Here is an 18775-nt window from a genome sequence, read left to right on the forward strand (position 1 = left end):
GCCCCATGTCTAGTCCAGAGCATGCTCCATCCAAGAGGTACTTGATAAGAGGAATTGGGAAGTTCTCCCTCGATTTGGGATCATGGAGATCTGCTGCTCTTCAGAGCAGACACTTCAGGCCTCTCGTGCTTTGCACTTGTGGACAGCAGCTTCATGTAAGGTCCCCATTGCAAATGTAGGCACATGTTTCCGTTTCTGTTCTGCCCAAGAGCCAAAGCTCCCTGGGCAGCTCACAGGACAGAGGTTAAAACCGTAAAATGCAAGAACGTGTAATGTTAGACCTAAAATTAAAACGGGCACAGAAGTAAAATCCAGCAATACTGCGAGGTTACCTTCCTTGCTCTTTGAGAAACTGCATTTATCAGGCTCTACACTGCAGTAATCAGTAACCACTACCAAAGAAGAAGCTCCGCTTAATCCTCCTGCTGTAATTGTTCCCTGTTCGCTTCTGGGCTTCCCTTTTTGCACTCCATACTGGGAGCGGCTGCTCCACAGCTATGGAGCCGCACAGGGACTCTCTCTCTCTCTCTCTCTCTCTCTCTCTCTCTCTCTGTGTGTGTGTGTGTGTGTGTGTTGGGCTGGGGAATGCTTCTGCAGCAAGTGCTTCTGGAGTCCTCCTGATGTTCTGCGCTCTCGACTCCCATTGGTCCCAGCTGGCTGATGGAGATGGGAGCTGCAGTCCAAAGCATCTGGAGGGCACCAAATTGGGGAAGGCTGTTTTTAAAAGGAGGTAGGAGCTGATGCGGTATGTTGACAACAGGCAGGTGCCTTCGCTGTACTCTTCCCTCTGTGCCAGCAGTTCCCATTTCGGGGGCCCGCCTCCTTGGTTCCATAAACTCCTCCCCAGGGCCCCTTACTACCCTACTGTATTAAAAAATATTATGCATGACCCTAAGAAAGATAATGACACAAAAAAATTCAAAACGCAGACAATTAATTGTTAAAAATCCTATTAAAACTGCTTAGTTTAATTAATTCAACACAGTTGATCCAGTGATGCCAACTTTTCAAAGTCTGATAATCTATTTCAGTACCCCCACACACTTTTTAGCAATCCCCCCCCCCCCGTAATTTCACTGCCCCCAAGGGCACTGTGCTATGCCAGTGCTAGTAATTTTAAGAAAAAGGGCAAAGGTGGTCGTGTTCTGTTGAATTGAGGGTGAGATACAGAAAGGGACGTGTTCAACCCAAACACATTTTTGCCACATCAGGGCTGAGCGGAGCCTGGAAGCTAGTAAAAAGGTAAAGGGACCCCTGACCGTTAGGTCCAGTTGCGGCCGACTCTGGGGTTTAGGCACTCATCTTGCTTTATTGGCTGAGGGAGCCGGCGTACAGCTTCCGGGTCATGTGGCCAGCATGACTAAGCCGCTTCTGGTGAACCAGAGCAGCGCACAGAAACACCGTTTACCTTCCCGCCGGAGCGGTACCTATTTATCTACTTGCACTTTGACGTGCTTTTGAACTGCTAGGTTGGCAGGAGCAGAGACCGAGCAAGGGGAGCTCACCCTGTCATGGGGATTCGAACCGCCAACCTTCTGATCGGCTTTGTGGTTTAACCCACAGCGCCAGCTAGTAGGGATGCATTATTTTTGCGAGGCACAAAACGGATCACGTAGCCCCTTGGTGTTGAAAGTTAGTTCTGGGCCTGGAAAACACTTCTTTAAGGTGTGTGCAAGAGGCTTCTGAGCTCTTTGGTGGTCTCTGGGAGTGGCCCTTGAGACGGCCTGCCAGGGTTTGTGCTTCCAAGCAGCAGATGTAAGGAAACTTCCACCCAGCCAATGGACTGAGGAGAAGGGAGGGGTCACCAGCCATTTAATTGAACAGAGGATGGGCCAAAAAGTCATAAACAGGAGCTTAGTCTTGGTTACTCCCATTTTGACGCTGCAGCCTGTGGAGGAGCGCCGAGCAAACCAAGATGAAGTCTCACGAGGAGGAATGGGATTGTAAGTCTGTCTGCATCTTCACTGATCCAGCACCAGTAACACTGAGAGCCTTTTTTTTTTTGCTGGGTTTGTCCAGATCTCTCGGTAGCGAAACTTCTCTGCAATCCTCTTTGTAGTTTCTTCTTCCTTAGCTGTGACTAAACGCGGCCACCCGTCTGGAAATTCTTGAGCTGTGCTGCCATAATCATTACCAGGGAAAAGAAGGAGGGTGTGCATCTTTCTCGGGTGGCTCAGATGCTGTATCTCTTAGAAGTTGCAACCGGCGTGGTCTGGAGTTTGTCAGCTCTTTTTGCCTGGAGAAGATCTGTGTTCGGCCGAAAGCTGGTATAGTATTCCTCTTTGTGGTCTTGCTGTCGGCCCGCAGTTGGGCAGCTTTGGCACTTCTCAGAGCTTAAGGTTGCAATCCTAACTCCGCTTACCTGAGAGTAAGCCCCATTGAATTCAGTAGGACTTAGTTCTTTGCAGGCATGGTGAAGATTGTGCTGTTTGTTGAGGAGGCACTGTTCCTCTGCTGCGGTTCAGAGATAGCACTGTTTCTTGATTTCTGGGACAATTTAAGGCATCAAATTCTTCACGCCACAAGTTAAAGAGGAGAGCAGGAGTGAAGCTGGGAGTTGGCTTTGGCTGAGAGTTAGCTGCACAGTGGGCTGTCTTAGCTCTTGGGCTGCGCTGGATGGAAGGAAGGAGCGTTGGAGAGACGTGGCTTGGGAGCTCTGTCAGGGAAGCGCTTTACGATTCTGGTGGTTTTCAGGGTGTGGAAAAAGCAGAATGCCACAGAAGAAGCACAAGGGACCTGAGAAGTGCAAGCTCAGCCCTCGGAGATCGAGTTGGTGCTGTCTTCAAAGCGGCTTTTGCAAGCCTTCTGCTGTTTAGTGGCTGTTCCTGCTGTAATGTGTCATTGGAAACTGGTCGGCGGCTGCACAGAAATAGGAGGAGGAAGTGGTTACTGACTCCACTTGGAAGGCTTTTATCCCATATGCGTTCTTTAATTTAGCAACCCAGGAAGCAAAATGGCTCTAGCGCACAAAAAGGCATCTTTTAACAAGACTCATCTGCTCCCCTGTTCTTTCGGATTTCTCTGTGAATCGTTGCCATCTAGCTGGCTGTTCTACCGCATATATTGATATTTATTGGAGGGCAGCAATTTTCAGGGGTCACTAATATGTCTGGGGATGATTCAGTAGCCAGAGGCGAGACTTTCCAGTTAAGAAATTGAGGCTTAGGATAGCTCTTCCCCACCCCAGTGGCTAGTAGAAGCCGAGGAAATTATGCCGGTTTAACTTAATTTGCTAATTGGCTTAATTTGCACCTTTTCTTCGAGATGCACAACTTGGCTGTTTGGTTGGTGAAGATTTCTGAATTTTCATTCTCCGGCAGAGTGTTTGTTCGCCCCCATCTGCATCTAATTTTGCAGGAGATCCGCTTGAGGTGGGGGAGAGATACAGCGAGCCAGGTCTCCCTCACCATCCTTTCAAAGTGGAGGGTGCCCTCTACGCCTATTGCTACCGCCACCCCTTCGCAACAGGGAGTGTAAAACAACTGGTGCTATTCCAGGATTTGGATTTGGCTCTGGGATCAGCAGTTGCCAGTCTGGAATGTTCAGGACATTTCTAGGGACCAGCCCCAAATGTCTAGCATTTGTTCCTGAACAAGACTGCTGACACCTTTGGTGCTCACATCAAAAGGCTTGGGCGAGCCATGGACATGGGCCTCTTCCAGACCTGTAGATGGGTGGTGCCCGTCTGGCAACCTGGACAGATTATGGGCAGGCCCCAAACAAACATCCTCCTTATGAAATTGTTATTGTTTGTTAATATGGATTAAGTGCTCGTATTCTTGCTCTGATTAGCAATATCCGCAAGACTGCCAATTACAGGATATTGGCAATTCGGGTATGCTGGTGTTTTGCCTTCCGGGTAGCAAGGCGAGGTTGTTGGTTCTGCAGAGCAAGAGGCAAAAAGTACATGAAATTATATCTTATCTGGCCAGCTAATAAAGCATTGCAAGCTGTTGATTCCAAGGGGTGTTTCTGTGCAGGAAGTTGGAAGAACCATCTCTTTGGGTTGGAAAGTTTGCCGGCCGCCTTGAACTTTGATGAAGATCTGTTCTTCACCCCAGCCCTGTATAATCAGGAGATAGTAAATCAGCATGATGCCCAGCGTGTTAACCTTTCGGTCTTGCTGCAGTTCCTGCTGCTTCCTATTACAGTGGTACCTCGACTTAAGTGCCCCTCTTGTTACTTATCCTTCGGGATATGCACATGGCAAACCTGGAAGGATATTTCTGGGCTTCGCCGTGCACGCATGCGCAGAAGCGCTCTATTGCACCGTGGGCAGAACAGGCACCTTGGGATCCAACCGGAGCTCCGGAAAGGATCCCATCCACAACTGGAGGTACCACTGTATGCTTAATTCTCCAATGCAGGAATTCACACTCCTGTTCCCTTTACCCAAGTTCCAAGAAGGTACAGGAGGAGGAGGAGGAGGCCTGCTCTTGTGCTCACATCCTGCTTGCAAGTTTCCCACAGGCATCTGGTTGGCCACTGTGAGAACAGGATGCTGGACTAGATGGGCCATTGGCCTGATCCAGCAGGCTCTTCTGCTGTTCAGCTAGCCATAGGCCCTCTATTTAACTTGTAACATGGGGTCAAAGAGAGGGCTATCTACCCAGAGGCTCACTTCAGACACAAGGGCAAGGCATGGTTTGTCCTTAGGAAAACGAGCCACTTCTTCCTTTGAGGGAAAGTTTTGCTGCAGACTTAAAATCAGAACCTTTGGGTGCCCTCCCCTTGTTCATGACTGAAAGGGAAAGAGGGACCATGAGAAGAAAGAGGGCTTTCTATAGCTTATTACTCAGGTCCCCCATGAATTGGTCTAATCCCCTTTTTAACTTGTCCAAGTGAAGAAGTGCTTTGCAGTCACACCTTGGGTTGAAGTTGCTTCAGGTTGAGCACTTTTGGGTTGCGCTCTGCGGGAAGTAATGGAACGTGTTACTTCTGGGTTGCGCCGCTCGCACATGCGCAGACGGTCAAAATGCCATCACGCGCATGCGCAGAAGCAGCGAATCGCAACCCGCAGGTGCACAGACGTGGGTTGCGTTTACTTCAGGATGCGAATGGGGCTCCGGAACGGATCCCATTTGTATCCAGAAGTGGTACTGTATTTTGTCTGTCCTGAATCTTTCAGTATTCAGCTTCCTGTTGGGTTTTAATATTATATCCCCGCTCCAAATGTTGTGACCTTTCCTCACATGGCAGTTGCTCCACCCCCCTGATCATTTTGGTTGCCCTTTACTGAATCTTTTCCAGCTCCACAACATCCCTTTTGAGGTCTGGCAACCAGAACAAAAACACATTACTCCGTGTGGTTACACCAAAAATTTGTAGAACGCCATCATGCTATTGGCAGTTATACACCAGCAATTCTGCATGTGAATTCTTTTAAGAGCTCTCAGGTAGATGTCATCTGGACCTGTTATTAGTTCATTTCTAATTTGCCAGGCTGTGACTGAGAAACATGGTTTGCAGGTATGGCACAGGTATGTTACGTGGCGGCTGCGACGTACCTTAATTGGCTTAAGGGGTGACATCCCTGCAGCCAATTGGATCCAGCAGTGCATCTGGGGTCGTGGCATACCTCCAGCCCCGCCAAGGAAGCCTGAGGTTTCTCTTGAAGGATCCGCTAAGGGGATCAAAGGCTTCTGCAAACTTTTTGTAGGTCACCAGTTCAGATCCAGAGCAGCTCCGCCAGATGGTTCCTGCGTGAATCGCAAAGTGGCTGGCTCAGAACTGTTCCCGCTGGCTAGATGCCAGTGTGTTGCCACTGGCAACCTGGGCATCGGAGTCACAGAGGTGGCAATGCCAGGTCACTCCTGATCCTTCCCAGCTTTGGGGTCAGGCACTCTGCCAAACTTGCCCTGCTCGTTTCAACTGCATTTCCACACTGACCCTGCAAAAGATCCCACCTTGACCTGTTCAGTGCGGCAAACCTTGGCTCTCAGTTTGAAAGAGGGTTTTCTTGTCTCAGGCCACTCAACACAAAATGGAAGGAAGAGGGGAGAGGTTGTGTTTATCCTGCGTTACACTGGCTGGAGTCTCGTGAATATGTACCCAAAACCACAATGCCCACATGTGAGAGAAGTGCCTGCGGACTTGTGTGTAACCTCAAGGTATAAAGGTAAAGGGACTCCTGACCATTAGGTCCAGTTGCAGACGACTCTGGGGTTGCAGCGCTCCTCTCACTTTACTGGCGGAGGGAGCTGGCGTACAGCTTCTGGATCATGTGGCCAGCAGGACTAAGCCACTTCTGGTGAACCAGAGCAGCGCACGGAAACGCCATTTACCTTCCCGCCGGAGCGGTACCTATTTGTCTACTTGCATTTCATGCTTTCGAACTGCTAGGTTGGCAGGAGCAGGGACTGAGCAATGGGAGCTCACCCCGTCGCGGGGATTCGAACCGCTGACCTTCTGATCAGCAAGCCCTAGGTTCTGTGGTTTAACCCCCACACCACCTGCGTACCTAACCCCAAGGTATAAAGGTAAAGGTACCCCTGCCCGTACGGGCCAGTCTTGACAGACTCTAGGGTTGTGCACCCATCTCACTCAAAGAGGCCGGGGGCCAGTGCTGTCCGAAGACACTTCCGGGTCACGTGGCCAGCGTGACATCGCTGCTCTGGCGAGCCAGAGCCGCACACGGAAACGCCGTTTACCTTCCCGCTAGTAAGCGTTCCCTATTTATCTACTTGCACCCAGGGGTGCTTTCGAACTGCTAGGTTGGCAGGCGCTGGGACCGAACAGCGGGAGCGCACCCCGCCGCGGGGATTCGAACCACCGACCTTTCGATCGGCAAGCCCTAGGCACTGAGGCTTTAACCCACAGCGCCACCCGCGTCCCACCCCAAGGTATACACAAGTACAAAAAGCCTACAGAGAAAAATTAATTTATAGGAGTGGTACTCAAAACGACCCTCATAACTCAAGTGGCACAGGATGTTGAGAGATTGATAAGGGAATGACCGGACAACTGCATGGTGGACAGCTGGGGGCTAAAATGCAATGGTATAGATGGTGTGTATGTTTTGTATGGATAGAAAGAGCCGTAGGTTACTTCCTGGTTCACACTGAGAAGCTGTTTCTCAGCATCCCCAGGGATAGAAGAGAGAGCTTCCCATAGACTTCACTGGAGAAATTAAAAGAATGCAATATATCTTGAATTGGACACAAGTGTGTTCCTCCCTAAATAAATAATGGAGGATAGACTGGAGTGGCTGGAGCCCTGAACAGAGGCATTCCATACTGCAATATTTTGTTGTAAGGTCTCAATGGTTTTAAAAATCATTTATATCCTGCCTTTTGACCTCAGAAATTAAAAACACTTCTCATTCTTAAAATTGCCTGGTCGTGCTGCTTCTATTTCAAGACGGCACCAGTTTTCTTCCCGGAATTTTGGCTGCAGTTTTATCTGTTTTTGCCGCAGCACATGGTTTGAGGCGACTTTGATGAGAGGTGCCTGCAGGTCAAGCCCTCTGGCCTTTAAAATCTCGGTTGGGGTGAGAGAGGGAGGGATCTTTGTACGTGCAAGGGGCATGAACTCCAGATCCGTGTTTTGTGGATTAGAGATTTGAATCTGCCTTGTACCCCTTCACAGTCAACTCGCGCACTAGCAGAACTTCAGTGAAATCCTTCGCAGCAATCTTGAGATGCCTTTGTGCTCAGTTTTGCCAAAGGATCAGACTTCCTCTTGCTTCCCCACCCTCCTTTGTGATATGAAAATCTGCGCATTCGCTTTGTGCTTGAAAGTGAAAATGTCAACCAGGGCAGATCATTCATGCTTTGGTTTTTGTTCTGCTCCATGCTTTTATTTTGGTCAAGCAGTGTTGTAAAAAGTGATCTGGGAAGGTCAGGCGTGAACACTTTCTGCACTGCAGAATTACACACACACACACACACAGACACACACACACCTGGCATCTGAGAAATCTGATAAGGGGGTTGCCTCAGTGCCCTCATAAACCAGAAATCAAAGTGCTGTTAAGAATCAAAGTGCCTGTTTAATAGACACAGAGAGAAGCCAGACGTGTTTCACGTTTACAGTGCATCTTAATAATGGGTCAGTCCAGGGTAGAGAGATTGTTCACGTAACAGGGTTCCCACTGCAAATCCCTCCGGAGCTTGGAGGGTTAGAATGCCAGTTTTCTATAAAGTTATTTTAGCCAGCATTTGCATTTATTCAGGAGAGATAAAAGGAGGACCTTCTTCACAAAGCACATTGTTAATCTATGGAACTCGCTCTGCCAGGAGGCAGTGATGGCTAACGACTTGGATGTCTTTAAAAGAGAATTGGGACATCTAGTTGCCTGCCAACCTAGCAGTTCAAAAGCACCCTCGGGTGCAAGTAGATAAATAGGGACCGCTTACTGGCGGGAAGGTAAACGGCGTTTCCGTGTGCTGCGCTGGCTCGCCAGATGCAGCTTGTCACGCTGGCCACGTGACCCGGAAGTGTCTGCGGACAGCGCTGGCCCCTGGCCTCTTTAGTGAGATGGGCGCACAACCCTAGAGTCTGGCAAGACTGGCCCGTACGGGCAGGGGTACCTTTACCTTTTTAGTTGGCTGCTGTAAGAACGGGATGCTGGACTCGATGGGCCACTGGCCTTTGCTCAGCAGCCTCTTCTTATGTTCTTGTTTATTTTGTTTATTTATATTTTAAAAAATTATATGCTGCTGTGTCATTATATATATGTGTGTGTGTGTGTGTGTGTGAGAGAGAGAGAGAGAGAGAGATTTACAGCAACAAAACATAAAACCATACAATAAGAACCATGAAACGGTTAAGATCAGGCATCAAATAACCATTATGGAAGGATACATTCTTAATTGCCTGCATAGGCCTGGGAGAATAGAAAAGTTTTCAGCAGGTGTTCAGAAGTTGGCACAGAAGGCTCCTGATGACAGTCTAGTGCAGCCTTTCTCAACCTGTGGGTCTCCAGATGTTGTTGAACTACAACTCCCATCACCCCTAGCTAGCAAGGCCAGAGCTCAGGGATGATGGGAGTTGGATCTCCATTGAGGTTGATTTTCCTTCAAGTGCAGGCTGCCTGGTTGAAGGGAAGGCAGTGGATGATCAGCAGGTGAGATACCAGGAAGACGTAACCATTTTGACCGCTTCAGCCATCTTCTTTGTACTGATCCCGAGTGCTCTTCAGTCTGCCTTGAGCAAAATGTTTGCCTGTTCTCTTGTCCTGCCTTTGTCTTTCAAGGATGCTCCATCCTACGGATGTAAACAAGCCAGGCCTTTCCTTATTTACAGCAGCTCGGGAAGACCTGCTTAGATCTCCCTTGCTGCCAAAGCTTCCTTGCAGCCCAGAAAAATCCGATTTCTTCGGGTCTCTCTGCGGTGTCGCCCTCTGCTTTTGGGTCTAGCGCAGTACAGTCGCACTCTGCGTGCATTTGTGTGATTTCAACCAGGCGCGATTGAAGGCAGGCTGGTTGAAATGGCGTAAGTTAGATCCAAGCAAAAAAGCTCTTTTGTGTCAGGTCTGCTTGGGGTTACCTGGTGCAGAAGGAGCTTTTAAGCTCTCCTCCACCTTGCTTGGGGAGCAAGATGCACTCAGCACACAGGCTCTGCAATACTGCTGTGAGGTCATTGTGTTTCCGTACGATCTCACATGAGGACCCCAGCCTCCTTGAACTGGCACACTGAGCAAGCCTTGCCCCCCAAGTAAGTCAGAGAGCATAAAATCTCTTTTCACACAGATTCCTCTTGGGTTACCTGGTGCAAGCAGCTCTTTTAAGCTCTCTGCATTGTTTGCTGAGAAGGCCCACTCAGCGCATGGTCTCTGGGAGTGTGGGGATTTCTCTCTGCCCCTCACCCGCTAGCTGCAGGGCAACTCCAAGGATTTGGGTATACCCTAGGAACCCAACCCCCTTCATGGATCACTGCCTTGCCATGGCGAAGGGGCTTGAATAACTCAGAGAAGCTATGAACTATGCCGAGCGGGGCCACCCAAGATGAACAGGTCATAGTGGAGAGTTTTGACCAAACGTGATCCACCTGGAGCAGGAACCGGCAAGCCACTCCAGTATCCCTGCCAAGAAAACTCCATGGACAAAGACAACAGGCATATAAAAGTTATGACGCTGGAAGATGAGCCCCTCAGGTCGGAAGGCGTCAAACATGCTACTGGGGAAGAGCGGAGGACAAGTACAAGTAGATCCAGAGCTGATGAAGCGGCTGGGCCAAAGCCGAAAGGACGCTCAGTTGCGGATATGCCTGGAAGCGAAAGGAAAGTCCAGTGCTGTAAAGGAAAATATTGCATAGGAACCTGGAACGTATGAGATGGTTGGATCGTGTTCTCGAGGCTACCAGCATGAGTTTGACTAAACTGCGGGAGGCAGTGGAAGACAGAAGTGCCTGGTGTGCTCTGGTCCATGGGGTCATGAAGAGTCGGACACGACTAAACGACTAAACAACAACAACAACATAGGAACCCAACCCATGCATAAGGTGCGATCGTATTGTGCAGGAAAGGTTGTGACGCGATGATCTCTTCATCATGGCTGATCAGAGTCTCTTGGAAGTGGTTTGGAACTCCTCCCTTGCCCTGGTTCAAGAGAGGGCCACTGGCATTGCGCAATAAGAACCGGATGCGTCTGTGTGTTTGCAATTAAGCCGCCAGCCGGGATTGACATAGATCTGATCCTACAAAGTGCTGAGCGCTTCTGACTCCAGTCAGTTTTAGGAATGCTTTCCGGGGTCATCGAGGGCTCGGGCAGCTGTGGGACAGATGAGTCAAAACAAAACTGTTTCTCAGAGTAGGAGGAGGCTCGCCCCAAGGATGCGCTGAGGCAGGGGTGCGCAGGCAGAAGCAGGACAGAAGCTGGGAAAGGACTGGGCTGGCTTGTGGAGCAAAGAAGAAAGAACATGCCCCACTTTCAGAATATATTTGGCTTGCTGTGGGGAATCATAGAATCATAGAGTTGGAAGAGACCACAAGGGCCATCGAGTCCAACCCCCTGCCAAGCAGGAAACACCATCAGAGCACTCCTGACATATGGTTGTCAAGCCTCTGCTTAAAGACCTCCAAAGAAGGAGACTCCACCACACTCCTTGGCAGCAAGTCCCACTGTCGAACAGCTCTTACTGTCAGGAAGTTCTTCCTAATGTTTAGGTGGAATCTTCTTTCTTGTAGTTTGGATCCATTGCTTCGTGTCTGCTTCTCTGGAGCAGCAGAAAACAACCTTTCTCCCTCCTCTATGTGACATCCTTTTATATATTTGAACATGGCTATCATATCACCCCTTAACCTCCTCTTCTCCAGGCTAAACATGTCTGGCAGTGGCCCGGCAGATGCCTCTGGAAGGGGCGGCTCTCAGAGTTCCTCAGGAGAACTATTATTATCATTATTATTACATTATCATTATTATCATCATCATTATTATTACTATTATTATACGCCACCCAGCCACTCTGGGCGGCTTACAGCATATATAAAAACATAGTAAAACATCAAACACTTAAAACTTTCCAATACAGGGCTGCCTTCAGATGTCTTTTTAAAGTTGTGCCGTTCTTTATCTCCTTGAACCACATTCCCTCCCTATTCCTAGCATCTGGTGGCCGAGAGATATTTTAAGAAGCATGGGAATGTCATCAGGAGTCCTGTGGGTTTTTTAAAGCACTACCTGTACACATTGCCTGCTCTGACTCTATTAAAGAGAGCTTCACTTATATCCATCCGATCCTTATCCTCGTGGCTAAAGTCTCATTTCAAAACACACTTTGTTTGTATGTCTCGTAAGTGGCTTTTGTATCTTCGAGTTCCCGCTGAGAATGTTTGATGTGCTGCTGTATTGATCTCCAAGGTTTCCCTTGGAGGAGGCTTTTTTCCATCCCGTTTTGTGTCAACAAAGGCAACCAAATGCTTTAAATAAATGAGATAAATAAAAATGCTTCTGTCATGACATGTGCTGGGCTGTTCCTTTTCTCTTGTGTAGTTGTGTGTCCTTTTTTTGGCATTTCAAGAAATGCCTAGTTACAAACTTTTTTTGTTTTTTTAACTTTGGATGAAAGGTTGTCTCCGCTTCCTCCAGGAGAGCAGATTCTCCAAATGTGTTTGTAAGGCTTTTGGTTTCATCGCTGGAGGAAGGTTTACAGCCAGCCAGCTCTGTAGACCTTTGTAGCCAGAATTCAAGGCTTCCCAGTGTTGTGACTGGGAATAAGTTTGCACTGTTTATGCTGCTGGCATTGGAAGCAGTGATCCTGCAAGGTGTGTTGCCCTGAATCTTACTGACCTCGTGGCTCTATTCTTTCTCGTGTGGAGGGACTATCAGTGCAGAGCACCAGTTTTGTAGGCATAGGTTTGAGGCTCAGTCCCTGGCAGAGCCTCCAGTTAAAAAGACCTGAGTAGCAGGTAACAGGAAAAACCTCTCCCTCTCTCTGAGCGCAAGGCCCTGGAGAGCCATCGCCTTCTAGAGGAGAAAGTACAGAGCTAGATGGACAAACAGGTCAAACTGATAACAGCCGAATGGTATAATAATAATAATAATAATAGTAATAATAATAATAATAATAATAATAATAATAGTAATAATAAATTATTTTTATTTATACCCCGCCCTCCCCAGCCAAGACCGGGCTCAGGGCGGCTAACAACCAATAATAAAAACAAGTTGATTAAAATACAATTTAAAAGATTAAGATACAATATTAAAACATTAGGATGCAGCCTCTTCACAGGAGGAGAAAGGAAAAAGGAAAGAGGGGAGTGGGATCAAGTTGATTCCAAGCCAAAGGCCAGGTGGAACAACTCTGTCTTACAGGCCCTGCAGAAAGAAATCAGATCCCGCAGGGCCCTGGTCTCATGAGACAGCGTTCCACCAGGCCGGAGCCAGTGTTGAGAAGGCCCTAGCTCTGGTTGAGGCTAATCTGACTTCCTTAGCGCCCGGGATCTCTAGGGTGTTACTATATATGGACCTTAAGGTCCTCCGTGGGGCATACCAAGAGAGGCAGTCCCGTAGGTACGAGGGTCCTAGGCCGTGGTCTTGCAGAACTTGAGCTTGAATGTCAATGGCTTGCCTTGCTTTTCTCTTAATGTTTTTGTCAAGCGCCTTAATCGGTTTCTGCAAAAGAAGAGAGAGCACAAGGCAGAGCACATAAGAGTGTCCTGGGTCACGCCAATGGCCCATCTAGTTCAGCATCCTGTTCCGGCAGTGGCCTAATTAATGCCTGTGCGTAAACCAGCGAGCAGGATCCGGGCATAAGAGCACCCCTCCTCTCCTGTGGTTTCCAGCAACCTATCAGTCTTGAGCAAAGGAAGGGAATGACCGGGACGTTTCTCCAGCTCCTGCAACAAGCCAGAGCTTCATTTGCTTGAAGGTTCTTGAGGCTCATCCTTTCCCCAGCCTGGTACCTTTCAGATGTTTGGGGCTACAGGCGCTGTACTGGCTGGGGCTGATGGGAGTTGTAGTCCAACATTTCTGAAGCCTGGTCCCTTTTAGTTTGCTATAAGTCTGTGAATGCCTGACCATGCGAAGGACGTTTCTGCAAAGCTGTTGCCCGTTTTCAATTTCAAGCCATGGCTTTCCAAAGCTTTATACTGACCCTTATTTGCCTGTTTTCTTCTTTTTCTATGATTGCCTCTCGCTTTTTGTTTTTCTAAACCGCCTTCTGTGTTTCCTTTCAGGTCTGCTAGCCAACATCACCATGTTCAGCAAGAAGAAGAAGCGCATTGAGATCTCCGCCCCCTCCAACTTTGAGCACCGGGTCCACACGGGGTATGACCAGCAGGAACAGAAGTTCATAGGGCTGCCGAGGCAATGGCAGGGCATCATCGAGGAGTCGGCCAAGCGGCCGAAGCCGTTGGTGGATCCAGTGTGCATTACGGCCGTCCAGTCTGGCTCTCAGAAGGTAGATGGCACTAGCTTTGCTCTCGTGTGGGACCTGAACTCCATACATTTCTGTCGGGATGGGAATGTGCTTCTGAGCGGTGGCTTAGCAAGTAAGCCATAAAATGGCCAGCTGGTAGCTGCAGTTGCAGCCTGCTCTGATGTGGGCAGGTGCTAGGCTGTAGACCTTTTGATGCTGTGTAAGTAGTGTCTGGGGGTGGGGGGAGGGAGAGAGGGACACACATCCTGAACCTAGAGCTTCAAACCGCTAGAGGAGGAGACTCTCAAAGTAACCTTGGGGTCATTTCACCCAACCACTTTGTCACCAGCCATAAGGTTGGAGTGGTTTTTGAGAGCTCAGCGTCTCTCCCAAGACTTCAGTTTGCTGCCATCTGGCAAAACTCCTGGACATGTGAGTGTAACCTTGCAGGCTTTGGGGTGCGTTCACAAGACTAAACGTAACATCAGAACAGCTTCAAGAATTTCTTTCTGATGAAGTAATGAGCGCATTCTGTAGGACTCGAGTTCTGTCCATGTCAGAGGTTTGCTACCCTCACCCACCCGGTATCCTGTCTGTCGTCTGTGCTGTGCTTGGATATAGGAGTGACTGGAGTTTTGGACCCCCATCTCTGGGGTGTAGCGTAAGAGGCTCCCCTTGCCGAGCATGCAAAATGAGATGTCGTCTCTGAACGACTGCTTGGTTCAGGCATAGGTCCTGGAACAGCCCCTTCCATTCGTGGAATGGGGCGATGTATGTGCCCTGCATGTAATGAGTTTGCAGCTCAGCTAATTTTTCCCCCAGGGTGAGGCGGGTGGGGGAGAGAGCGGACCGCAAGCCTGACATTTCGGAGCTGCGGGACACGCAGGCCTGAACGCCAGAGCCAAAGACGTTGGAGTGGAGTCCCAGCGCAGCAGGCAAGGGGTCAAATGCAGTGTGTGTGAGGCAGCTCTGAGTTGGCCTCTGGGGGCAGAAGCGCCTGGCTCTTTCAGAAGCATCACGAGGTTCAGCTTGAGGCGGAGGAGCCGAAATGCCTTCTGCTGGAGGGCGCAGGGGGGTTGGTACAGCGTTGCGTGTTAGCAAGCCGGGAACTTGATCCTGAAAACAACGTGGTTTGTGTCCTCAAGTCAACAGTGATTCACCCAGATCTGGAAACCAACAGGCTTTTAAAGGTTCGTGTCCGATGGGGGAAGGGGTTTGCTGGCTTGTTTTCCTGTAAGAGATTTATCGCACTTCCTGTACTATGGGGTGCCGGTTTGGGGCTCATCCTGCTAGCCAGCCCACCCTCGACAGCTTACCAGTATGAACATCCTTAGCGGTAAGGAGAATGCCTGTGTTTGTCTATTTACTTAGCCGAGGAGGCAGCAAGGGGTGCCCTGCTTCAGCTTTTAGTTCAAGTCAGGAGCAGATAGTGACAGGCAACCCTGTCAGGGTTAGCTGATGGAGAAGGCGTCTATTTAGGCATTAGGATATCCGTGTCGGGTTTTCTATGGGCTAGCAGGATTCAAGGGCAACAAGGTGTATTGGGAAGAGTTAAATAAGTCATTGTACTGCCAGGTAGAGGGCCGGTGGAAGTGGTGGGCTCTCCTTCACGGGAGGTTTCTAAGCAGAGGTTGGAGGGCCACCTGTCAGGGGTTCTTTAGCTGTGTTTGGGGGTTGGACTAGATGACCCCTGGGGTTCCTTCCAGCTCTACAATTCTATGACTCTTGGTTAGGTCTGAATGCTTGCATGGCATTGAACCTGGCCATGAGGAATGGCCTTTTTGTGTGTCCAGGTGTTTTGTATGCGGTTTATCTCCTGGTCGCTCTGCTAACAATCTTGCATTTTAAAATGGCGTGTGCGTGGTGGTTTTTTTGCATTTATTTTTGTAAGCCCAAAGTGGATGTTGTCCTTTTAAATAAGCCGGCTGGCTGGCACGTCCAGGCGCCACCTGCTTGCTGCCCTGTCCCCAAGTACAAGGTAGGGGGCGGAAGTCCTGTCGCACCCCTGACCACAGAGGAAGTGGCTTGTGACTTTCAGGTCACATCAGAGGCTGCTGCTCCGTGTAATTTCAGCAGAGGGTGACTCAGCCCGTGCTGCCTTCCTGGAGAGAAGCGAGGGAAAGGCTTGGGTCTGAATAAAAGCCCAAGACCTGTTGTTCCAGTCCTGCCGCGCGCGGCCTGGTGTGGGGCTTGATGAGACTGGTCTGCTTGGGTCCGGGAGGGGCTGATGGCAGGAGAATTTGCCTCTTAGCCAGAGCCCCACCTTGTTGGAAGTGCCAGCGATTTACCAGAGATTTACAGAAGATTGGAAGAAGTATATGAATTATTTGAAGAGCAACTGTAATCAACAAATTACGCTAGTAGGACTACAAGAAGCAGAAATATACGAAGTGTTACAAAGTAGAAAAAGATAGAGATATTGATTATGAGATTGAAATGTCATAGGGAAAATAAGAAATGCATACTAAGAGATTAGATTGGAAAATTTTCAGACAGGACTGATGGAAGTCAAAAAAACTGAATAAGATGTAAAAGTATGTTTAATTACTGTTGAAAATGATATGTTAAAAAAACTAATTATATATATATATATATATATATATATATATATGTATATATATGAAATGCTAGCTCAAATCTCCCCCTGCCCCATGCCCTAGCTGCAATATTCCAGTAGAGCCATCTTGCTGGCTGTTCCCTTTCTTGGCTGTTCTCCCAAGCCTCTTCCCTGCTTTCCCCTTGACCACTCACCCACACCTTTCCCTGCTTCTGGTGTCATCCTGCCCCCAGCCCCCTAATTTCCCCAGGATTTGGGACGTGCCTTGTTTAGGGAACTGAACAACCCCTCCCTGCCTTCCCAATAAACGCCACGGCAGTTTTGCAGGGATTGCTTGCTTCCCTTGGAGGCGCAGCGCTGCATTTCTGGGGAGGGCGAGGCACCTTGTCCCAGGGGTGCTCTGGGAGCTGCAGTGGGGAGGGGCCCCTGTTGCCGCCTCCGACGAGCCGGGCTCCCATTCCGTGTCCTGCAGCTGCAGGGTGGGATCTTAATGTTTCTGCAGGCCTCTGCAAATTGCCTCTTGTTTACCCAGGAGGACACTTCAGAAACTCATTCAAGGCAACCCGCTGCGCATTGCTGCTTCAGGCCGTTTCCTGGCGAGTCCGGGAACGGCATTTGGAGCTAAGAAGCCCATCCCTCTTGCTCTTTGTGCTTAGGCACAGAACCTGCTGTGGAAGGTTCAGCTCTGAGAAACGCAGAACTGTGGAGCTGGAAGAGACCCCCAAGGGTCATCTAGACCAACCCCTTGCAATGCAGGAATTGCAGCTAAAGGATGGCCATCCGGCTTCTCTTTGAAAACCCCCAACGAAGGAGAGTCCGTTCCACTGTCGAATAGCTCTCACCACCAGGAAGTTCTTCCTGATGCTTAGTGTCGTCTGAGCGCATGATGTGTTCTTCCTGATGTGTCGTTTGAGCACATTGGTTTGGGCCGTCCCCTCCGGAGCAGCAGAAACAGGCTTGCTCCCCTCTTCCATGCGACTTTAGAGACTAGAATCTCCCTTTTTCCTTTATCCAACAAAACACCTGCCATTGTAGAGAGAGCAGCTTCCATGCATGTGGGAGCAGTTAGCGCAGGGCACTTGAGCATTTCTCTGACACATGGCACAGCTCCTGCACAGCTTGTGTGAACTTCAGTGTGGTTTTGTCAGACGAAACTCCTGAGCAAGTCCAACCACACACACCATCTGCTTCTCTCGCGGGGAGCAAAGCTTTCATCGCTTAGTCTGTAGCCTGCACTTTTCCCGGGACCCCCTTTCACTCAGCCTTCCCCTACTCCCTGTTGCCTCATAGATCTCCTCTTGCCGCCACATGCCCACACGGAAGAAACCTTCTGTTTCTGCCCCTTTGGGCGCCACGTTGGACTAGAGCCAGTTTGTGTCAAGTGTGCTTGTGTAATGGCACGTTATAGCGGTTAGGAGTTTTTCTTGGCCCGGAATCTGGACCTTGTTTGATCAGGTCGGGAAGGATTCTCCTTCCTTGGAGGTTTTTAAGCAGAGGTTGGATGGCCTTCTGTTGTGTCTGATTCAGTTGAGACCCCTGCATTGGAGGGGGTTGGACTAGATGGCCCCTGGGGCTCCCTTTCGACTCTGCAGCTCTGTGATTCTGTGTTGATCCTGCGGCTCAGATCTCTCTCTCTTCCATGAGCACATTCCCTCTCTTCCCCCCACCCCACGCCCTCCGGCAAGCCTGCCTCTTGGGAATCTTTGCCTCTTGACGTTTCCAGCTGGCTAGATGAGCCTGAGCGCTCTCTGATAAGGAAATCTTTATGCGCTCACACAGCTCTCCAATGAAAGAGGTTCCACAGTGTGGAGCTATGCATTGTGTAGGCTGGGGGCAAAAGGCAGCCGCTCTTGGCATACTAAACACATTCATTGAGGGCGGCCCACATTGACCAAAAGGGCTTCAGCGGGGGAGGAGGGCGTGTGCATGGATTTTGTGCGCTGGTGCACTATAGAAGTGGCCCTCCTCTCTTTCCCATCTCCGTCAGCCACTTCCCTTTCGTTGGGGGGGGGGTAAGGCCCTAAATGGCTCCTAGTCATGCTGGCTCTGCGTCCTGCCCCCAGAATCAGAGAACCTCATGCTCCTTAAATTCTGGCAACTGCAAGCAAGGAGAGTGGCGTCGCATTTGGGCATCTGGTTGGCCACTGTGAGAACAGGATTCTGGGCTAGGTGAACCCCCTTGCCGCTCTTAGGGTCTTAGGTCCTCACCTCCAGTGATGCTGTGTGGCCCCTTTTTGTATAGTCTGCAGGATTATGGACTAAAATTGTTCCGTTTTGGGCTGCAGGGGCCCACTGAAGTTTTGCACATAGACGTCGTTACATATAGAAGAGTAGCAGGTTGGGGATGCTAGGCTGCAAGCTCTTCTCCCTGCCTTCCTAATAATAATAATTTTATTATTTATATGCCACCCATCT

General features: G+C 49.5%; 1 protein-coding gene across 5 annotated transcripts in view; it reads left to right on the forward strand.

Annotated features, from left to right (window-relative positions):
- The window catches only part of PAK4 (p21 (RAC1) activated kinase 4), an 80498-nt gene that overhangs the window by 42118 nt on the left and 19605 nt on the right, over positions 1–18775 (forward strand). For all 5 annotated transcript variants that reach the window (XM_083455190.1, XM_083455191.1, XM_083455189.1 and 2 more), the window contains exon 2: positions 13622–13845. In XM_083455190.1, the coding sequence (XP_083311316.1) occupies positions 13642–13845 (204 nt within the window). In that variant the 5' untranslated portion in view covers positions 13622–13641. The remainder of the gene's footprint in view (positions 1–13621; positions 13846–18775) is intronic.

The sequence above is a fragment of the Podarcis tiliguerta genome (assembly GCF_965153285.1).
Source record: "Podarcis tiliguerta genome assembly, chromosome: 8".
NCBI lineage: Eukaryota > Metazoa > Chordata > Lepidosauria > Squamata > Lacertidae > Podarcis > Podarcis tiliguerta.